Source organism: Venustampulla echinocandica (assembly GCF_003357145.1).
Source record: "Venustampulla echinocandica strain BP 5553 chromosome Unknown scaffold_0, whole genome shotgun sequence".
Lineage (NCBI taxonomy): Eukaryota > Fungi > Ascomycota > Leotiomycetes > Helotiales > Pleuroascaceae > Venustampulla > Venustampulla echinocandica.
In genome coordinates this window covers 1,027,034-1,044,996 of record NW_022474205.1, presented here as the reverse complement: position 1 = coordinate 1,044,996, position 17,963 = coordinate 1,027,034, and the positions used below count along the sequence as shown (strand labels likewise).

The window sequence follows — 17,963 nt, the reverse complement described above, 5'->3', positions numbered from 1 at the left end:
TCTGTCCCACGGGTCTCACTCCTCCACGCCCATCCTCACCCTCTAATCTCCTCCCTCCGCCCTCCCCCTTCGCCCTCAGGGCCGGGCCTAGTAAACACCAGTTTCCGCCCTGCAGGAAGCCAATCACTGGACGCGACCCTGCCCAACCGAACGGCGCGTCTCTCGCTGTTCTAAGACATCTGTATCCATTTCCGCGCCGCCCTTTGCTGCAGGGACTCGAGAGGGTCTCCCACGTCGACGACCGCCGCGAGTAGTGGAGGTTAGTGGCAGCGTAGTGCTGGTTCTGGTTGTTGGATGCCCAGAAGCAGAGAGACCGAGCACCCAGGAAGTGCTGGGTTGACTGCGGGAGGTCCCTTGTTGTTAGCGAAATCGATCGTCACATCGCATCAGATCTCCACCACCCAAGGCAAAGCGCGGAACAGAGTCAGACCCGGGAAACCGCCATTACGCCACAGATTCACATATTTTTAGCTTGCTCTAAACCCCCCAATTACGTTGGTTGGTGACTCGACAGCTTCGTCAATTCTGCTCAGCGCGGCCTTCATCTACCCCCGAGGGCCCAGTGTCCCCCCATCCTTAACTTACCACGGGCATTCCAGTCCCTCCTCCGCCCCTCGCACAAGAGTTACAGCATCGACGAGCTGAGGGAACGGTTCTAGATGGTTTGGTGAACAGGTACGACGGGTACAGACATCGGAACGGAACCACACGATATTATCTTGCGCCTACGCATGCGTCCCGGGCCCCTAATCTGAAGGATTGTTGCTTTGGAGCTTGTCATGGAAGTAGTGCAGAGAGTACCCGGCAGGCAAAGGTCAGTCTCACCATCTGTCGTACCAGGGCAAGACTAACGTCTTTGAAATAGTGGAATACTCTCTATAATTAATCCTGACAGTGTCGAGAAAATCCATATTGATCGACCATACCCATCAACAAATACAATGGCGGCCACTGCAGTTGTCAGCCCCGCTTCGATGTATTCAAATGGACCTCTTCCTCCATACTCAGGAGGCTGGCCATCAGTTTCTACAGCCTCTGGGCTTATTTCTCCTCCTGGATCACGGCGGACATCAGATAATAAAAGCGAACCTCCACCCCCAATTCACACCACCCAACCACATCGTCAATCCCTCCCCTCTATACATGAAGCTCTAGGTCCCAAATCCACGCCGTACGCCTCACCAGTATCAGCACCTCTCCCAGCGACACATAGCCAACCTCCTTATTCTCAGGCTCAAGCCCCTCCTTCTGTCGCCAGATCGTATCCTGTCTCTGACCAGGCGCCTTACACCACACAGGTTGCCCCGTCTCAAGCAAGTCAGCCATCACCACAATCAGTTCACCCGCCACCGAATCCTTTCACTCGGGTCGAACCTCCCCCAAATACTTATGGCGATGCTCCCCGACCTTCACCCATCCACGCTCCCCCTCATCCTGGCCCACGGTATGAACCTCCCCGGTACGAGCAAGACCCCCGGGCTCCAGAGCGATTGGCAAATGGATACCCCCATCATCCCCACCCTTCACAACCGGGGACATATTCCTATAGCGCAGGTCCCGGACATCCTCCTGGACCTCACGATCCTGCTTATACTCAAGCCCGGTTTCCCCTGCGAGATAGCCGAGGGGTTGATGAACTGTGGAAAGGGGCCCCGGAGGACGACAGGTCACGTGTCACCCCTTTCAAACAGGGGTTAAAACGAAGATATCTGGTCTGGGATTTCGAAAATTATCTCTCATCGGTATGGTGCACATCCTTACTCTTAATGTGGCAGAAAAGCTCATTCAGTTTCTAGATAAACGTTTCCAGCAGTGCACTCCTCAACTGGTCCGGACACTTCCACACAATAACGCAGGAGCAACAGCCTCGTGACCCCAATGGTGTGCCAGATCGAATGCCGACATTAGAATCGTGCAACGAGATGCTTCAGCATCAGGAGAAGATCCATCTCTATTTGGAGAAGATGCGAGATATGATATCTCAACAGCACGAGCACGTTGCCATGATGGACCAGCACATGCGAGATCATGGTGGGAAAGCTCCTGGGTACTACGACGAAGAGATGGCTATGTACGGCGATGATCTAAAGAACCAAGGTTATGGGGGCCCGGAAAGCAAGAAACGTCGCGGGGTATGTGAATATGATGGTTTCCGTAGAGCAGCACAAGTCTAACGAATAGATAGAGAGCGGCTCCTCCTGGCCGATGTCATAGTTGCAACAGAGCCGAGACCCCTGAATGGAGACGAGGCCCCGATGGGGCTCGGACCCTCTGCAACGCGTGCGGGCTACATTACGCAAAGTTAACGCGCAAGAATACCATGAAGCAATCACAAAGCTCTAATGGATCCTCGGTGCGGCCCAAGTCTATGGACGGCATCTCGCCACGACCGATATAACATCACCGGATGTTGAGACTGGAAACGAACAACACTTCTTGTATACTATTCATGTCTTAACCAGGATGGGAGCAAATCCAGTTGCCTCGCTGCATGAATTTTAGGGGAATTATATATGGGCTCGGGTGGCTTAAAGGTCGGTTGATATTCCGTGGCTTAGAAGGGCGACATGTTATACATGGAAGTGGGAAGGCATTTTATTTGCCTCTGAAGCAGTGAACGCCAACGACCCACCCGGCTTCAACTTGGACAGATGGGAGAGTGAGAAAACATATTGCGAACAGGCTCGCAATTCGGCGTTTGGGATTATGGCTAGCTTTTCGGGCTCGGGATCGGGTGCACTGGGGAAGGTTTGCCGGATTGCAATTCCTGGCCCTCATATAATGCATGACACGGCGTTTTTTTTTCTTTCCATTCGGCTTTTGGTATTACCAGTGCAGGGGACAGCCTTTTGCTCGTGCTGATTAGCTGACTTATACCTTATTGTGGATGGCTTTGTCTTATTGTAAGACACAGGGGATAGATACCCGTTTAGGATGAGGAGAGGAGACGGTTGAGATATGTCAACATATAGACTTGGGTGCTTGGGCTGGCTATACTGCAGGGTAACCTTGCTTACTATTTGACATCCCAAGACAAGGCGGGAAAAATAAGAAACATTCTCCAAAGCGTAGCTTGAGGTACAACTTGAAGACATCCACTCATCTGCAATGTGAGAGCAGTAGCTCATCTTGATCGTTGTTTGATGTGTAGTGCTTCTAGAGTCATACACGGTATGTGCAGGCACTGATGGTTCCGCGATGAAGGCACATACTCGGTCACCATACCCCTCTAGTTGCTTTCCGTGCCTTACATGCCCTGCATGCCAGCAGAGCTATATACGTTTCACCTACCTGTCCTCCTATTCTCTATGCAAAATCCCGTGGCTCCTTGTGTCCTCGTGTATTATCTAATGTAGCCCACGAATGCAATATAAACAGGGGTTCCAATACACCTTAACCACGTCTTATACTTTCATAACGGGAAATGCAGACAGCAAAAATGCCTGTGGCGGTTGACTGAATAGCGTTGTGCTATACCTTTGGATTTTTGGGTTGATGTGGCATGAGGTGTAGCTGCGAGGGAGGGGTAGTAAGCATATATGTACACCGTCTACCGGCATATGTAGAATCGTCAAGTTGTTTTAAGACAAGTACGTGCCGGGGGTGCGAGGTGGCGGCTTGGGAAGTACAAAGTACGACGATGCTGTGTATGCTGTGTGTGTAGGGAGATGGCTTGGACGAACAGAGGCGTTGTGCTTGGAGACCCTGGCAAGGAGGCGATCGGGAGGGTTTCCGGCATGCGGTGCGAAGATCTTCGATGCCGATAGCGCAGGGCTCAGTGTTTTAAGTAGAGCGCAAGATATGTCTAGGCAATTTGGCTTTCTCTTGTTGGGGGGTAGACCTTGCTCTGGCGTGGATGGCGAACTAGACTTGAATTTCGACTTAGCCTTCGACTTAGGCCGGACCCTTCTAGGGGTTAACTGGACTTTGTCTTAGTAGGTAGGTACGATATTGAGTACTATAACATAGGAGGGGACCAGAAAGGATGCTATCATTCTGTTGTCAGACACCTTATAATGAAAGGTCTTCCGTATGTTTCAAACGTTCTTGGTATCACGCTCTTTGCACTTTTGGGCAAAAGAAAACCAAGTCGATTTTACTCATGTTGAAGCTGCATCTCGCCATGTATGCACATGCCCGTGAAACTCCGGACTCCGGATCCTTAGATCTTGATAGCAATGCCAGTGCTATAACTCTGGATAGCCACATCCCCCTAATTACCGGCACATGCACGTTGTACCGGTATCTCGCAATGCACCGCCCCGTCACCGGCCTTGCCGGGGGGGCCTCCTCTCCGCATATGCAGGGCTCTTCACGCTAATGGGAGGAAGTCGAATCAGTTTGCAAGAAATAGGGAGGACAAATGTATGTATGTTATATGGGTACATGCATCATCATTCGGAGGGTTATGTGTTCGTGGGTACATGCATAATCATGTCGAGAAACCCGAAGCTAGCATGAGCCAAACATGGTTTGCATGATCGGATCGTAGATCGATCGTCCGGTGGCGTGGGAGATAGATTGACGATATCTCGGGGATCTGGGTGGAACGGCCGCGTGTAAGCAGCCGCAGTTAGGGGGTTATCTTGTATTTCCCCAGCGTAGGGCGACAGGTGTGGCTACCCGTGTGACGACGATAGTCTGATGCTGACGCAATTGACAGGACAAGAAGACTGCAGTGTCACTTGAAGTATAAACCTCCACGTCCCAACCTAGCAATGAATTTAGGATCCATTGAAGGAATAACATGGGATATTTGGCCTCGATGGCCTGGGTATGCAAAATGACACCACTTCGAACGGCTTTAGCAAGAGAACGAGTGGCCTTTAGACAGACTGTCTATAAGATTCCGAGTCCCTTGGCCCGACTCACTATGCTGCCCAATCTTTCACTTGAAGTGGGGAAATCACACGTGAAAACCTCATACTCAAAGCCATCCATCTAGCACTGCAACTAGCACGTGCAAACTCATGAGAATATAATGCTAGGCATAACAGATAAAAACATGGGATTATGTAGATATAGATGTAGATGTAGATATATACTGTGCCTATAGAAATAGATGTAGAAAGTAGAAACAGATACAAGAGACGAGGGCGTGGTGTGGTGTTGATGTTCCCAACAGGGATTCACCCCCCATTACCAAGCGACCCCGCCCTAAGCCCGAGAACGGCCGACGTAAATTTGTAAGCCGTTTCGAGAAAAAAAACGAACCCCACCACAGCACTCACTGCCGGATTACTTAAATGTGTCTGAGTGTTGCGCTGGAGTCCCCGAGGCTTCTGACCGCGGAAAACAGTCTTCATAATTACTTTTTGGGGCTGCATTATCCACCAAGCAAAGGCATTCACCAAATAGCAGCGCATATTGCGTGCTTGACAATAACGAGCTATCTGTGCTTGTAGACATGGCGACCTGAAGGCGTGTGCGCGTGGGGGTCTGGTTTCTATTACCCCGACTGAACGGATTTGCTAGAGGAAGACAAGGAGGAAAAGAGAATAAGGGTAGAGAGAAGGAAGGGATCTGCTTAGGGGCCGGTTGCGCCACTCGCTGGAGCCGTGCAACGGTATCAGATATCGACCGGCCACAGAGGATCTTGTTTGTATGAAGCATATCTCAAGTTCCCCAACATTGGATTGCGGCATCGTTCCTGGCTAGAAACGCCCGCGGACGAGCATACGCGCGTTTGCCAATCGGGTCCTATTGCACCTGTGGAACCACGGGGAGCTGCATAGCGGATTGGAAGGACAAGCGCGAAACGTCGGGTTGCGCACAATATGGGGCTGTTGTGAGTGGCTTGTCCAGATCGATGATATACTTAGATACAGGTACTGACCGTAGCCAATTCATAGAGCATTAGGAACGCCGCTCGATTGGCCCGAAGCAAAAGAGAAGGCAGACCAAGTCCGCCAATGGGGAATACAGGTACGATCTCCAGTCGCGAACGGACTTCCGAAAATTACTAGGGTTAATGGAGCATTTATAGCAATTGTTGGCTATTTGGAACAAGGCCAAAGGCAAGGAGAAGGACGCGTTGCTGTGGGGTGACGAGGTTGGTTGTCCATTGTTGGCATATGAGCCAGCTGTTAACAGCCTCGCAGATTGAATATCTTGTTGTTACGTACAAAGACGACGACCCGAATGTCACACTGTCGCTACGGCAAGCCGATATATTGCATGCTCTAGCACACGATGAGAAGCTGTGTGATGACGGAGGGTGTGTCCCTGCGCTACAAGATGTTGGGTATGTACTTCTCGTGATCGATGCCGATGAATGATTCTATGCTAAGTAGTTACAGTGGGACGGCCTTGCCAATCTTCCATCCGGAATTTGGCCGTTTTATGTTGGAAGCCACACCAGGAAAGCCTTGGGGAATTGGCTTTAGGGATCTCCTTGATGTTGAGCCAAACATGAAACTAAGGTTAGATCACGCGTTATATACCCCATTATTACTGTCTAACAATCGTCAGGCGCAAGATTGCGAAAGAACATATGCACCCTGAAGAGTTCCCAATCACGTTGACCACGTACCCACGTCTGGGGAGCCCCGGTGTGTTTACTTCGCCATATTATCCTGCCTCGGGTGAGAAACTCCGCTCTCAGTTCGTGCCAGATGAGATCGCAAACCCGCATATCCGTTTTCCAACGTTAGCGGCCAATATCCGAGCTCGGAGAGGCCGGAAGGTCCAGGTTAATGTTCCAGTTTACAAAGACAAAAATACCCCTTCGCCTTGGAAGGATCCTACAGTAAACTATGACTTACATAAGTGGCCAGAGGACGACGATGTCCGTCAGGGGGCGGCACCAGATAATTTCATCCATATGGATGCTATGGCGTTTGGCATGGGTAGCTGTTGTCTGCAAATTACATTTCAGGCAAAGAATATTACCGAAGGCCGGACGATGTACGATCAATTGAGCCCTTTGGGACCAATTCTTCTAGCTTTGACCGCAGCCACCCCCATATATAAAGGATTCCTCGCAGACACAGATGTACGATGGAACCAGATTAGTGCTGCTGTAGACTGTCGGACACCTGAGGAGCTCGGAGAAAAGGTAAATGAGCTCCTTGTTTGCTTTGTGACAATGCTAATTTCAATAGCCGCTGAAAAATGATCGATGGCGAATCGCAAAGTCGCGATATGCTCCAAACTCAACCTACATCTCTGATGACCCGCGATTACGGAAGGAATACTTGGATCCAAATCTCATTATAGATCCCGATGTCAAGCAGCAGCTTATGAACGGGGGGATGGATTCCCTTCTAGCAACACACTTTGCGCATCTATTCATTCGCGACCCGATTGTTGTTTTTGCCGAGGATTTGGAAGAATTAGATCTGAATAAGACTGATCACTTCGAAAACCTTCAATCGACTAATTGGCAACATATCCGCTTCAAGCCCCCACCAGCAAACAATGACATCGGCTGGCGGGTAGAATTTCGACCAATGGAGATTCAAGTCACCGATTTTGAGAACGCTGCCTTCTCCGTTTTCATGGTCTTGATCACTCGAGCTATTTTAAGTTATGATTTGAACTTCTACATCCCGATCACGAGAACGGATGAGAATATGCAGACGGCGCACAGGCGCGACGCAGTATTAGAAGAGAAGTTCTACTTCAGGAAGAACCCCTTCCCAATTAGAGCTCCTCGGCCGCATTCCGCCAATGGAGCCTCGAACTCGGGTACCAATACACCTCATATTTTGAGTAGACCTCCGACGCCCACGGGTCCTGTGGAAGATGAGTATGCTCTAATGGGTATTGACGAGATCATGAATGGCAGCAAAAGAGATTCAGGCAACAACTTCCCTGGTTTGATACCCCTGGTTGAAAGCTATCTAGACAGCATGAACGTAGACGTGGAAACGCGGTGCGAGCTGGCTTCTTATCTGGACTTAATCCGGAAGCGTGCTAATGGGTCCTTATGGACTGCTTCGAAATGGATCCGCAATTTTGTGCAGAACCATGAGGACTACAAGGGGGATAGCGTGGTTGGGGAGAAGATCAATCATGATTTGATTGGTGCTGTTATTGCAATCGAGGGGCCTGGGAAGAAGGATGTTGCCAATGTGGAGAAGTTCCTGGGATCAGTTTGAGCTTTGTGGTGAAAGCCTTAAGCAGCATAGATGAGCGGCATTGGATATGATTTCTTTTGGTCTTAACGATGAAAGAGAATATGCATTATGTTGAATTGATGAAATTTACATGCGATGTCTGACCAAGGTTTGGGCACAAGAGTGGCTCTTTGGTTGTATCAGGAAGAACAATTTTTATCTACAATGAGCGTCTAATGCTTTGGAGTCCCAAACTTCTTTGTTTCCACCTTGCGTTTCTGTGCTATCCTTTGTCCCTTCTAGTGGCGGCACATTGACTCTTACGCCCGAGCCTGTCAAAGAGGATCAAGAAACACCTTTAACGTCATAAGTTATAAAAATATGGGTTCCGCATTTATTTCTTCTTTTCCCCTATCAACTAGGTTTATCGGACCTAACTTATCATCGCACCCACGTGTAACACTAACGGCGATTACCAATGCCTTCTTGCTACATGATACCTCTACCAATCCCTCCCCCTGATAAAAGCCGGAGTAATACTGACGCCAATTACCCAAGAGCTTCTAGCTACAGGAAACCCCTACCAATCCCTCCAACCAATAAAAGCCGGAGTAATACTAACGACAAGTATCCAAGAGCTACTAGCTGCAAGAAACCCCTACCAATCCCTCCAAGAGCTTCCAGCTACACTACACCCCTACCAATCCCCCCTCCTAGTAAAGGCCGGAGCAATACTGACGGCAATTACCCAGGAGCTTCTAGCTATGCGAAACCCCTACCAAGCCTTCCCCCTGATGAAAATCAGAGTAATCCTAACGAAGCAACGAGATTGCATAGCGTCAGTACTTCCCATAGCCGCTTGCACGGGAGTTATGACGACGTGAATCTCCGCGAGGCAAATGCCATACTAAGTGATTCCAAGGCGCAGAATGCACAAGATATCGAGTACTCCATTATCCACAGTACGACACATGGAAAAGGCAAACTCCATTTAGTGGATCCTCAACAATCGCAGCACCCGGAGCCAATTTCAGCAATCATTTGTAGTTACGATCAAAACCCCCGATTTGCACCAATGCAAAAGAAGTGGGAAGAGCTGGTGGGCAAGACGGTATGCTGTGAATCGCGAATCAAAGAACTAAGGGAATCCCTAACTGACTCCTGGATTGAGGTTGGGCGGTTGAAGAAAGAGCAGGAACGGATGCAGCAGGAGGGAGAGGATTTGTCAGGTGGAACGGTGAGATGGCGCCACGTCGAGGCTGTGTTGATCCTCGAGGAATCCAAATTTAATCGGAACTATGCGCAGATTCGAACTTTGGAGAGGGACTTACAGGAGGCCGAGGAGGAAATTGATGCTCTTAATAGTCAGTTCTTACAACTTGAAAAGGTGAAAGGCCCCGTCTGTTCTTTAGGAAGGTACAGAAATAGGCGGATATGATGCTAGAGCTGTAAATAGACACACCTCCTGAGTTGAGGAGATGAGATAATACATGTCGAGTTATTTCTTTTTAGACTAAATGAGGAATGGTTTAAGGCGATTGGAAGTTAGAAGAGGAGAAGCGAAGGGAAGGCTTATGCGACGAGTGGCATAGGCAACTCAAACTTGTAGACCATATAAAGCTGATAATCATATGTCTTTACCGCCTTCTCTCATTCTGCCAGCCCAGCCCTTAATAGGTCATTATCGACACTTTCAAAATCAAAAGGCTATTGATCGGACATCATATAGAAGAGAGCATCCCCAAAGGGGTAGGTACGACGGGGTGGTATGGTTTCTAAGGCATGAACCTGTATGGGCTGGTTACATATTCGAGACAAAATGCGTACCTGCGTACCTGCGTGGGGAGTCAGGGACGCTTCATACCTTTGTTCAATCACAAGGAGTAGGGTACACTAGGGTGAGTCTTGGCTGCATAGTTTAGACAAGTCTGGCTCTGGATCATATCAATATACAACGGGGATTCTACGCGCTATCTACTTCTCACGGTCTGAGTATACAAACCTAGATAGCTATAACTAGCCGCCAAGACAATCTTGCTCTCATTTTGGTGGAATCCACTGCACGACTTGGAGCTCGAAACTCGAGGACGTCCCGGAGGAACACTCAACGGAGGAGGAAAGTGACTCACTGGCCTTCTATCGCCGTTCATTTTGACACTCAGCTACGAAATATACTGATCTAAGCTCAGAAAAGTTAGTCTAGAACTAATTCTATTAACTAGTAATACATAGAACAATTAAAACAAATTCGTTCAGGAAGTCTTCCTCAAAGTCCACCACTTCCTTGGCCGCGTCAATTGGCCACAACTACTGCGCTTTGGACGAAGAGCCCTTCGACCGCAACCTTAACTAGGAAGCTCGCCACACTAGTAACACTCACGCCGTCGGTCAAGCTCATTCCATCGCCCTTACTGCCCAGCGTTTTCACGTCCGTCTTCGTGTCGGTCGGCTTCTGATCGTCGAATTGCAGCCTCACAGCCCTCACAAGAGTCCAATCCATCTTCGACAGCCGAATCTCCTTGTCTACGAGGCTGTGATCCTCGAGCGCGTGCTTGACGTTGGTCCATCTCAAGAACGCCTTGCTCAACCACGGTAGGTTACCCCATGAATCCCCGACACCTGCTGTCGACATCACTACAACGCGATAAAGGCCGGCATGCTCCAGAACCTCGCAAACATTGGCGCACGAGTCGGCCAGGAAGCGAGGAGGTGAGACCTGAGCCGCGAAAGGGCTGTCGGACTTGCGGACTGTGTTCAATGTGACAATCGCTACAGGAGGTGATAGAGGAGGCGCCGCGAGGAGAGCGCTGCGTATATCGGATTTCGATAGTGGCGAGCCAGTGACGATGGTGAGGCCAGGACGAGGGGTGAGGCTGCCAGAGGTACGCACGAGGGCTACCGCTGTGTGACCCTGGGAGAGTAATTCAGATACCACGTGCTGGCCGGTCCGTCCACTGGCGCCGAGGAGGAGGAAATGCATGGCCTTCGACGATGAGAGGTGCCGTTGAGTACTCGTCTGGTTGAGCTTGTGGGGAGACGAAGAGGCTTCGTTACTAAAGGGCGACGGGGTTGCGGATCCATTTATGAAGTTGACCAGTCCTCCAGAGCAGACAACCATAGTCGATGAGGGGGGCCGGTTCAGAGACAGAGTCCCCGCTAATTGGTTTGTTCGGTCTGTATACTACAATTGGAAGTCGTATACAACCTTACGCACGCACGCTGACCAACTCGTTTTTCTTCTCTTTCTATCTTGAACTGCACTGGGCTGCGTTCGGTGGTACCGCCGGCCTTCTCCCGCTCGACTTACTAGCAATGGAGTTGCGGATTCCATGGATTGTGAAAAGACAAGAATCAGGTACGTGGCTATGAAAGATTACGCCACTTTGTCATAAATATCAGCGCACTATGGAGCGCTCCCCTCGACCACTACTAGTCCCACTGCATGTTCTATAAGCCCTGACTCTTTCACCCACGTTGTTGGCTACGCCCTGCAATCGGTCGTTCTCAGTCCGCAGCTCGGCATAAAGACCTGGTGAGGAGTCTAGTGCCCCCAAGAGAATGATTTTCAGTATTAGATGGAAGAAGCGTAAGAAAGACACTGAAATAGGCTCAGGGCCAGGAGATCCGATCTCCGTCTGAACGAGTTCAAGATCAAGGAGCCACGATTCTAAGGAGTCCAGCAGAGCTGCTTTCTCGGATAGTAGTCGAAGAGCGACTCCTACCGATTCGACTTGCGACACTTTGCCGAGGAATTCAAGCGTCGACGCAGCGATCCTTGTAAGCTCTGTCTGCATGTCGGGTGCAATCGTGCGAAGATTGCGAGATTCAACAGGCTGTTGATGAGGCGAAATCAAACACATAGACGACGTCGTCCCGCTTACGTCGGCTGTTGCTGGAGGATCCGCAAATTTACATGGTGCAGCAAATAGCTTAATGATGAAAACATCCAGGAGGGGTAGTTGGTCATGGTGTGCTGGCACCAATTTGTTCGCGGCGACAAAACCTGGCCTTGCCCGGTACTCGTGCATGATCCTGAGTCCTCGAATGATATGCTGGGCCATAGTAGCGTAATTCTTCTGCACTTGCTCAATGCTGATGAAGATCTGACAACAAAGTAATGCCGACTTCAACCCGTTGGAGCCCGGAGATGACAAGTTAGACGCAAGACCCCCCAAAGCTATACTGTATTGCTGGAGGCCATAGTGATAGCTCGGGGTCTGCTGCGCGATAGACGCTGGACCGTCTCCGGACGTCTCGAGATCTTCCCGAAGAGCTCTGAGAGACAAGACTGCGTGTCGTATAGGCGGATCAGTCAAGCTGGCTTGGAGGACTTGCCTGGCTTCTTCGTCACAGCCCAGCTTCACGTCGAACAAGGTTTTGGTTGAGAAGTAGCGATTGAGAAGGTCGATGTCCTGAGGGGCGATCTTAATGAAGGTGGGCCGGATGGGTTGTAAACCAACGTCCGACTTGATGCCGCCAGCATGAGCGCTGTTGATGGGTTGACTAGTAAAAACTCTAAAGGGGGACTCGTAGCCGTCGCAAGTACGGCCAGTGTTGACACATTTTTGACAAAACGGCTTATTCTCGTCGCATTTGACCTTCCTAATTCTATTGCTAATTGAGCACAATTACTGCAGAGCTGACCTCTCGTCTAAACTCACAGTCCTGGGGTGTAGACCGGTGATGGGATCCGTCCGCTATGACTGACCTGCAGGTTGTACAACCAGTTTTCACCTTGGTCCTACATTCAATGTTCCGTTTGCGGGCGACAACGCTTCCGGCCATCGTTGGGCGGGGGTCGGACATTCACGCTTGTCACGCAACGCCCTTCAGACGAGAAGAAGAATCGTAGCAAGCAAGAAATCCGAGCAGACGAATCAAATGATGCAGCATGATTCCAGGTCAGCACCGGGACTATCAAGAAGGCGAGTTGGAAGCTGAACTCGCTTTAAATAGTTGAGGCCCGAGGAGCAGGCGCCGGCGCTAGCTCGATTGGGCAGCGAAAGCGAACCCACCAACCATACGAGTACATGCTGTTGGAAGGGCTTTATTGTTCATCGATGGAAGTGAAGGCATCCAGATTCCAGGCTCGGTAGATACCGCTAGCTCCTGCTCTCGGCGAGATGTCTTTGGCTTATATACCGAGTGGTTGGCCCGATCTCTCTCGAAATGAGAATGAGTACTCATACACTGTCGAGGCTCACAAACAGCCCCGGATTCACGTCGAAACTACGGTACCGCTCGAAAATGCCAGCTTTTACTCTGTATGGCTCTCGCGGTTCGACTAACACCGACCGTGTCCGCCTGACTCTTGCCGAAGGTGGCTTTACGGATTACGAACACGTGCTTGTCAACCTTCAAAAAGGGGAGCAAAAGGTGGGTGACCCGTTTCTCTTGCAAGACGATGCGGCTTCTCCTTGCGTGAGCAAATTGTATATTTGTATAGAGTATCGTATCGAGCCTCGAAATTACTTCCCCTGCCTGCAACGTTCGATTCTCGTGGGAGCTAACGCCGTTGCACCCAGTCCGAAGAACACATGAAACGTCACCCGTGGGGTAAAATACCCGTCATAACTACCGCCGAGGGGTTCACCCTCTACGAGAGTCGCCCAATCTGCAAATACCTCGCAACGAAGTACTCCTTTCCACTTCTACCCCCCGACTCCGACGTCGAAGCTGCGGCGCTGTTCGACCAGGCGCAGTGCGTAGAAACGATCTACTTCGCAGAGCCTGCAGGTAGAATCGGATTCGAGAAATTTGTCAAAAGATTCAGGGGGCTGCCTCCTGATGAGGCCGTTGTCTCAGATGCACTGCGGTCGGTCGAGATGTTTTTCGATGTTGCAGAACGTCTCTTACACCACAAAGACTACATGGCTGGAAATGACTTCACTCTCGTGGATATCTACTACATTCCGCTGATCCAAAGGCTTTTCGCATGCGGGTACGGAGATATCATCGTCAGTCGCGAAGCTGTGAGTGCTTGGTGGGATCGCTGCGTGAATCGGCCAGCCGTACAGAGGATGTTGGCCGCTGACAAGGAGGCTGCGGCTGCGGTTGCTGCCAGTAAATAGGATAAAAAGCTAGTGTAATAGTTATTCATTGTTTAAAGGTCTCAAATTTCTCCCTAGCGAATATATAAAGTTATACCAGTAGTAAGTTTGTTATTGTTCTTCAGCTATTTCTCTATAAGAATTTGGTCTCTAACAAGAAAAATACCGTAGTCTTGTTATACTGTCGATCGTCCCGTCCATAGCGTCGAGAGCCGCTTCAGCTGCCCCCCCAGCCCTTGCCAAGAGTATATATTATATAAATTGTTACACCCGCACCACCTTATTTCTGATAGATCAGTCATTACATTTGGCCACGTGACTACCCCTCCTTATCTATCGTGGCTGGTGCTGTTGTGCTCTCTGTGCTTAAAGGTTTACCTCCTTGAATATGGGCTTGCAACACATATCTCAACTAATAACTGATAATGCAACTCAACTTGTGGACAACTGCCTGAGGCCAGAATGGCTGAGATAGTCGGAATTGTCGCGAGTGTTGGGTCTGTCCTTAAGGTCATCGGCTCGGCGGGCGTCTTGATCCGTGGAATAACACAAGCGCCTCACGAAGCACAGCAGATTGCCAACCAGCTCGATGCAACGAAAGCCACCTTGACGTCGTTAAGAGCTAGCCTGCAGATAGTGCACCGATCGGAGGAGTTTCTCAGCATATGGAATGGCTCGACGCGAACAGTACTTAGTAATATTAAGGTTACTATGGAGCAGTTGAATGCGAAGCTTGATGGTAGAGCAGGTAGTTCAGGGCGTCGGCTTAGCTTCTGGGCTAAGTCTAAATGGCCTTTTGAGAGAGAAGAGGCTTTGATACTTCAACAACAATTGCAAGGATATATGCAAATGCTTGGCATGATACAGAATGCTTTTCTACAGTAAGTATCAGGGTATAGATATCATACACCTCAACTAAAAGTGAAATTATAGAGGCACGGCACAAACAGCACAAGAATCTGCTCAAGGAATTGACGATATAATTTCTTCCGTAGGAAGCTACCCGCTGTCATCTGCTCCTCTGGAGAATCCATTTGCACTCTCCGAGGCACTAGTCGATCGACCGGAGAGCATGATTTCTGATAACGACAGCACTATAGTTGCTGGAGATTCTGTCTCTCAAGTTGGCGTGGAAAGGCCACCGCTATTACTCAATCGTAATGAGTCAGGAGATACAAGGTCTGTCAGGTTTACACTGCAAGATGTACTACCTCAAAACAAATTATATACATAGTACGTTCACTTGTGTCGTTTTCAAGTTCCGCGCTGAAATCTGTTTACAGCGGAAATGCACAAGTCTTTATTGGAGGATTTATGAGGAGGAAAGAATCTTTAGGCACCGGCACGCTTAATATAGTTTTATCAAGTTCACTCGATCGGCTTTGGCTTGTTTTTCAACCGAAAGGTATGGAGAATCATGAGAGTCGATGGTATTGTAGGTTTAAAGCACCTCTTGAGGTAAATACTTACAACTACTAACGAAAATCTCACAGTGACCTTTAAAGCTGCCAAGAAAGTTTTAGCAGACTACGACAGGTATTATAGGATTGAAAACGAACGACATCCCGATCGACATTCCGCGGTAAAATCAATCCTGAACGTATATCCAGACATGAGACAAAAGGACTGGAACTCACTCAGTAGAGACAAAATTCTTATTATGGGTGTTTTCGAATATGTTATATTCAGATACTTGCGTGATGGATTAGATAGAATGACAAATGCTGATCGGAATGCGAAGCAAGCTGCTGCGAGGATAAAGGAATCTGCAGCAGCGATGAAGAGTGTTACTAAAAGTCGAGAGGCAGCGATCAGAAGTGCCTCACGAATGGCTTAGAAAGCTTGTAACAAATATTACCAGGCTTTGGATCGTTGCGAATAGCGACTGCCATAACGAGCTCGTTACAAATAACTTTTTCACACAAATTCGGGCAGTATTACAAGTTGTGACAAGTCAAGCCTTTATTAGTTGTCTGCTTTCTATTAGGTATATCTGCTAACTCGCCGAGCAAATGATAGTATTTCTCGTTACAGCGGATTCTCATCACCTAGGGACGGACGTTAATGCATTGGGTCTTGATAACTTGGTATCTACCTCATCCAAAAGCTCAGTAAGCTTTATATATACGATTATAATGCCTAGTAGCCCTTTACTTTTTAAAGTTGCTACCTTAGAAGTAGCGACGTTGTCGAGAGGAAGATATAATATCTTAGTAGTGTTGGTAGCACGGGTATGGTTCATCTGGGGATGCAGTTGAAGCATTGTAATATTCCAAACCGATTAAAATCAGTTCGCCTGGTTTCTCCTAACCCTACGGGGTTTGGTCCTTTGCCATTTTCACCATTGTTTCTGTTTTTTTGTTGCCAGGTTTATTTGAAGGTAAGAGTTAGCGCAGCGGGGCGGGTTTGCGGATTCCTGACTACCATCGCAATGTCCGTTCCATTGAGGAAGCGTCCAATCTACCTTACAGCTGTATCTAGCATGTATGAGATAGCATCAATAAGAGGTCCGTTGCTGGGTGGAATATTTACAGATACCCCAAAATTAGGCTAGCCATTTGTTTCTAGATCAATCTTCGTAAGCCTTCCCATTTCTGAACATTTTTTCTAAATTATAAGTTAACCGACAGTTCAACTTATTTAGTATTCGGAACACTGGCAGTTCTGATAATCATCTTCGTGTTCAAAGATAATATGCCTGCTCAAGCAAACCTGTAAGCATGGGAGGAAACATCGAAGTTAGATCTCCCGAGGGCACTTTTTTTGTTGGCTACTATCGTTTGCCTATTGTTCGCTTTGCAATGGGGCGGGACTGAATATATATGGTCTAATGGAAGAGTGTGCTCCTTCTCACCTTTGGGGTGCTCCTTGGAATTTTGTATTTCTACAAGCACACAAAATGGATTCGTGGGTTTGATTTTCTCTATAGCAAACGTGCTGCTAATATACGATGGAGGTATAATTCCTATAATAACCATCTCAGAGCGAACGGTAGCTGTTCGTTGGGTCTTCATCTTTTGCTTACAGTTGGCAATGATGGCTCATGTCCATTATATCCCATTCTATTTCCAAGTCGTTAAGGTACCGTTTGGCAATTCGTCGCATCACGCCTTCACCTCCCAGGCGGTGACAACCAATCTGCCCATCCCCACCCATCCCCGCCAAACCCAACCCCACAACAAAACAAGGAAGTTATCCCAATAAATCCAATTTAATCCTATATCGCGTATTTCCTTTTTTTTAAAAAAGGAATTAACCCTGAAAAGGGCAAAAGAGTTCGGCCCGGTGTCGATTGCCTACATCTCTTGTCGCTTTTGTTGTTGTCGCTTTGTTATTGTTTTCCCTTTTTTCCTATCGTCCCTGGCGATAACGGAAGTACAATTTGACCAGAACACACTTAGCCAAGTGCCACGCCCTTGTACTTTGTGAGGAGGTATTTGCTTATTTGGCCATATATATGTAGCGGGTGTTTGGTCGCTAAATAACCCCCTTTTTTGATAGAACACACTGCTACTACCTAGTAGGTAGGTAGGTAATCATCTACTGGCACGAGCGCGATACAATCGAGTATCCAGACTTTGGCTTAAGGTATCCCCATCACCCTCTTCACTCTCACGACGGCGCGCTAATAACTATTTTCGAATTTTATTTGCCGGTTATGTGGATTTGGAGCTGATATATTCATTGCTGGATGCGGACTTTTATACACCTTGAAAGAAATAAGCAATCCAGCGCAATGGATCGGATATCAAGTAATTGCCGGCGTTAGGTACGGCCATCGACGCTGCTTTTGTTATTGTAACTGGAGCCAGAGACATCCAGAATGCTGTACCGCATGCATTACTTGATGGGG

The 17,963-nt window shown here is 48.7% G+C and overlaps 7 protein-coding genes across 7 annotated transcripts; 5 read left to right on the top strand and 2 right to left on the bottom strand.

Annotated features, from left to right (window-relative positions):
* Positions 1-941: 941 nt before the first annotated feature.
* Positions 942-2,398, top strand: BP5553_00328 (Glucocorticoid receptor-like (DNA-binding); the record flags this gene model as incomplete). The annotated part of the gene is made up of 3 exons (XM_032008951.1): positions 942-1,742; positions 1,797-2,132; positions 2,186-2,398. The coding sequence occupies 3 exons, from the start codon at positions 942-944 to the stop codon at positions 2,396-2,398; spliced, it is 1,350 nt and encodes a 449-aa protein (XP_031873005.1).
* Positions 2,399-5,777: 3,379 nt separating this feature from the next.
* On the top strand, positions 5,778-8,102 carry BP5553_00327 (Glutamate-cysteine ligase-like protein; the record flags this gene model as incomplete). The annotated part of the gene is made up of 7 exons (XM_032008950.1): positions 5,778-5,788; positions 5,853-5,925; positions 5,987-6,052; positions 6,102-6,244; positions 6,300-6,422; positions 6,472-7,057; positions 7,104-8,102. 7 exons carry the CDS (start codon positions 5,778-5,780, stop codon positions 8,100-8,102), a joined length of 2,001 nt encoding a protein of 666 aa, XP_031873004.1.
* Positions 8,103-8,538: 436 nt separating this feature from the next.
* On the top strand, positions 8,539-9,512 carry BP5553_00326 (uncharacterized protein; the record flags this gene model as incomplete). Its single annotated transcript, XM_032008949.1, has 2 exons — positions 8,539-9,447; positions 9,507-9,512. 2 exons carry the CDS (start codon positions 8,539-8,541, stop codon positions 9,510-9,512), a joined length of 915 nt encoding a protein of 304 aa, XP_031873003.1.
* An 841-nt stretch (positions 9,513-10,353) lies between these two features.
* On the bottom strand, positions 10,354-11,178 carry BP5553_00325 (uncharacterized protein; the record flags this gene model as incomplete). Its single annotated transcript, XM_032008948.1, has 1 exon — positions 10,354-11,178. The coding sequence occupies one exon, from the start codon at positions 11,176-11,178 to the stop codon at positions 10,354-10,356; it is 825 nt and encodes a 274-aa protein (XP_031873002.1).
* A 277-nt stretch (positions 11,179-11,455) lies between these two features.
* On the bottom strand, positions 11,456-12,845 carry BP5553_00324 (Uncharacterized protein; the record flags this gene model as incomplete). Its single annotated transcript, XM_032008947.1, has 2 exons — positions 11,456-12,668; positions 12,769-12,845. The coding sequence occupies 2 exons, from the start codon at positions 12,843-12,845 to the stop codon at positions 11,456-11,458; spliced, it is 1,290 nt and encodes a 429-aa protein (XP_031873001.1).
* Positions 12,846-13,307: 462 nt separating this feature from the next.
* BP5553_00323 (Uncharacterized protein) lies at positions 13,308-14,131 on the top strand (the record flags this gene model as incomplete). The annotated part of the gene is made up of 2 exons (XM_032008946.1): positions 13,308-13,481; positions 13,586-14,131. 2 exons carry the CDS (start codon positions 13,308-13,310, stop codon positions 14,129-14,131), a joined length of 720 nt encoding a protein of 239 aa, XP_031873000.1.
* A 441-nt stretch (positions 14,132-14,572) lies between these two features.
* Positions 14,573-15,947, top strand: BP5553_00322 (uncharacterized protein; the record flags this gene model as incomplete). Its single annotated transcript, XM_032008945.1, has 4 exons — positions 14,573-14,991; positions 15,044-15,343; positions 15,394-15,545; positions 15,604-15,947. 4 exons carry the CDS (start codon positions 14,573-14,575, stop codon positions 15,945-15,947), a joined length of 1,215 nt encoding a protein of 404 aa, XP_031872999.1.
* Between the last annotated feature and the right edge of the window lie 2,016 nt (positions 15,948-17,963).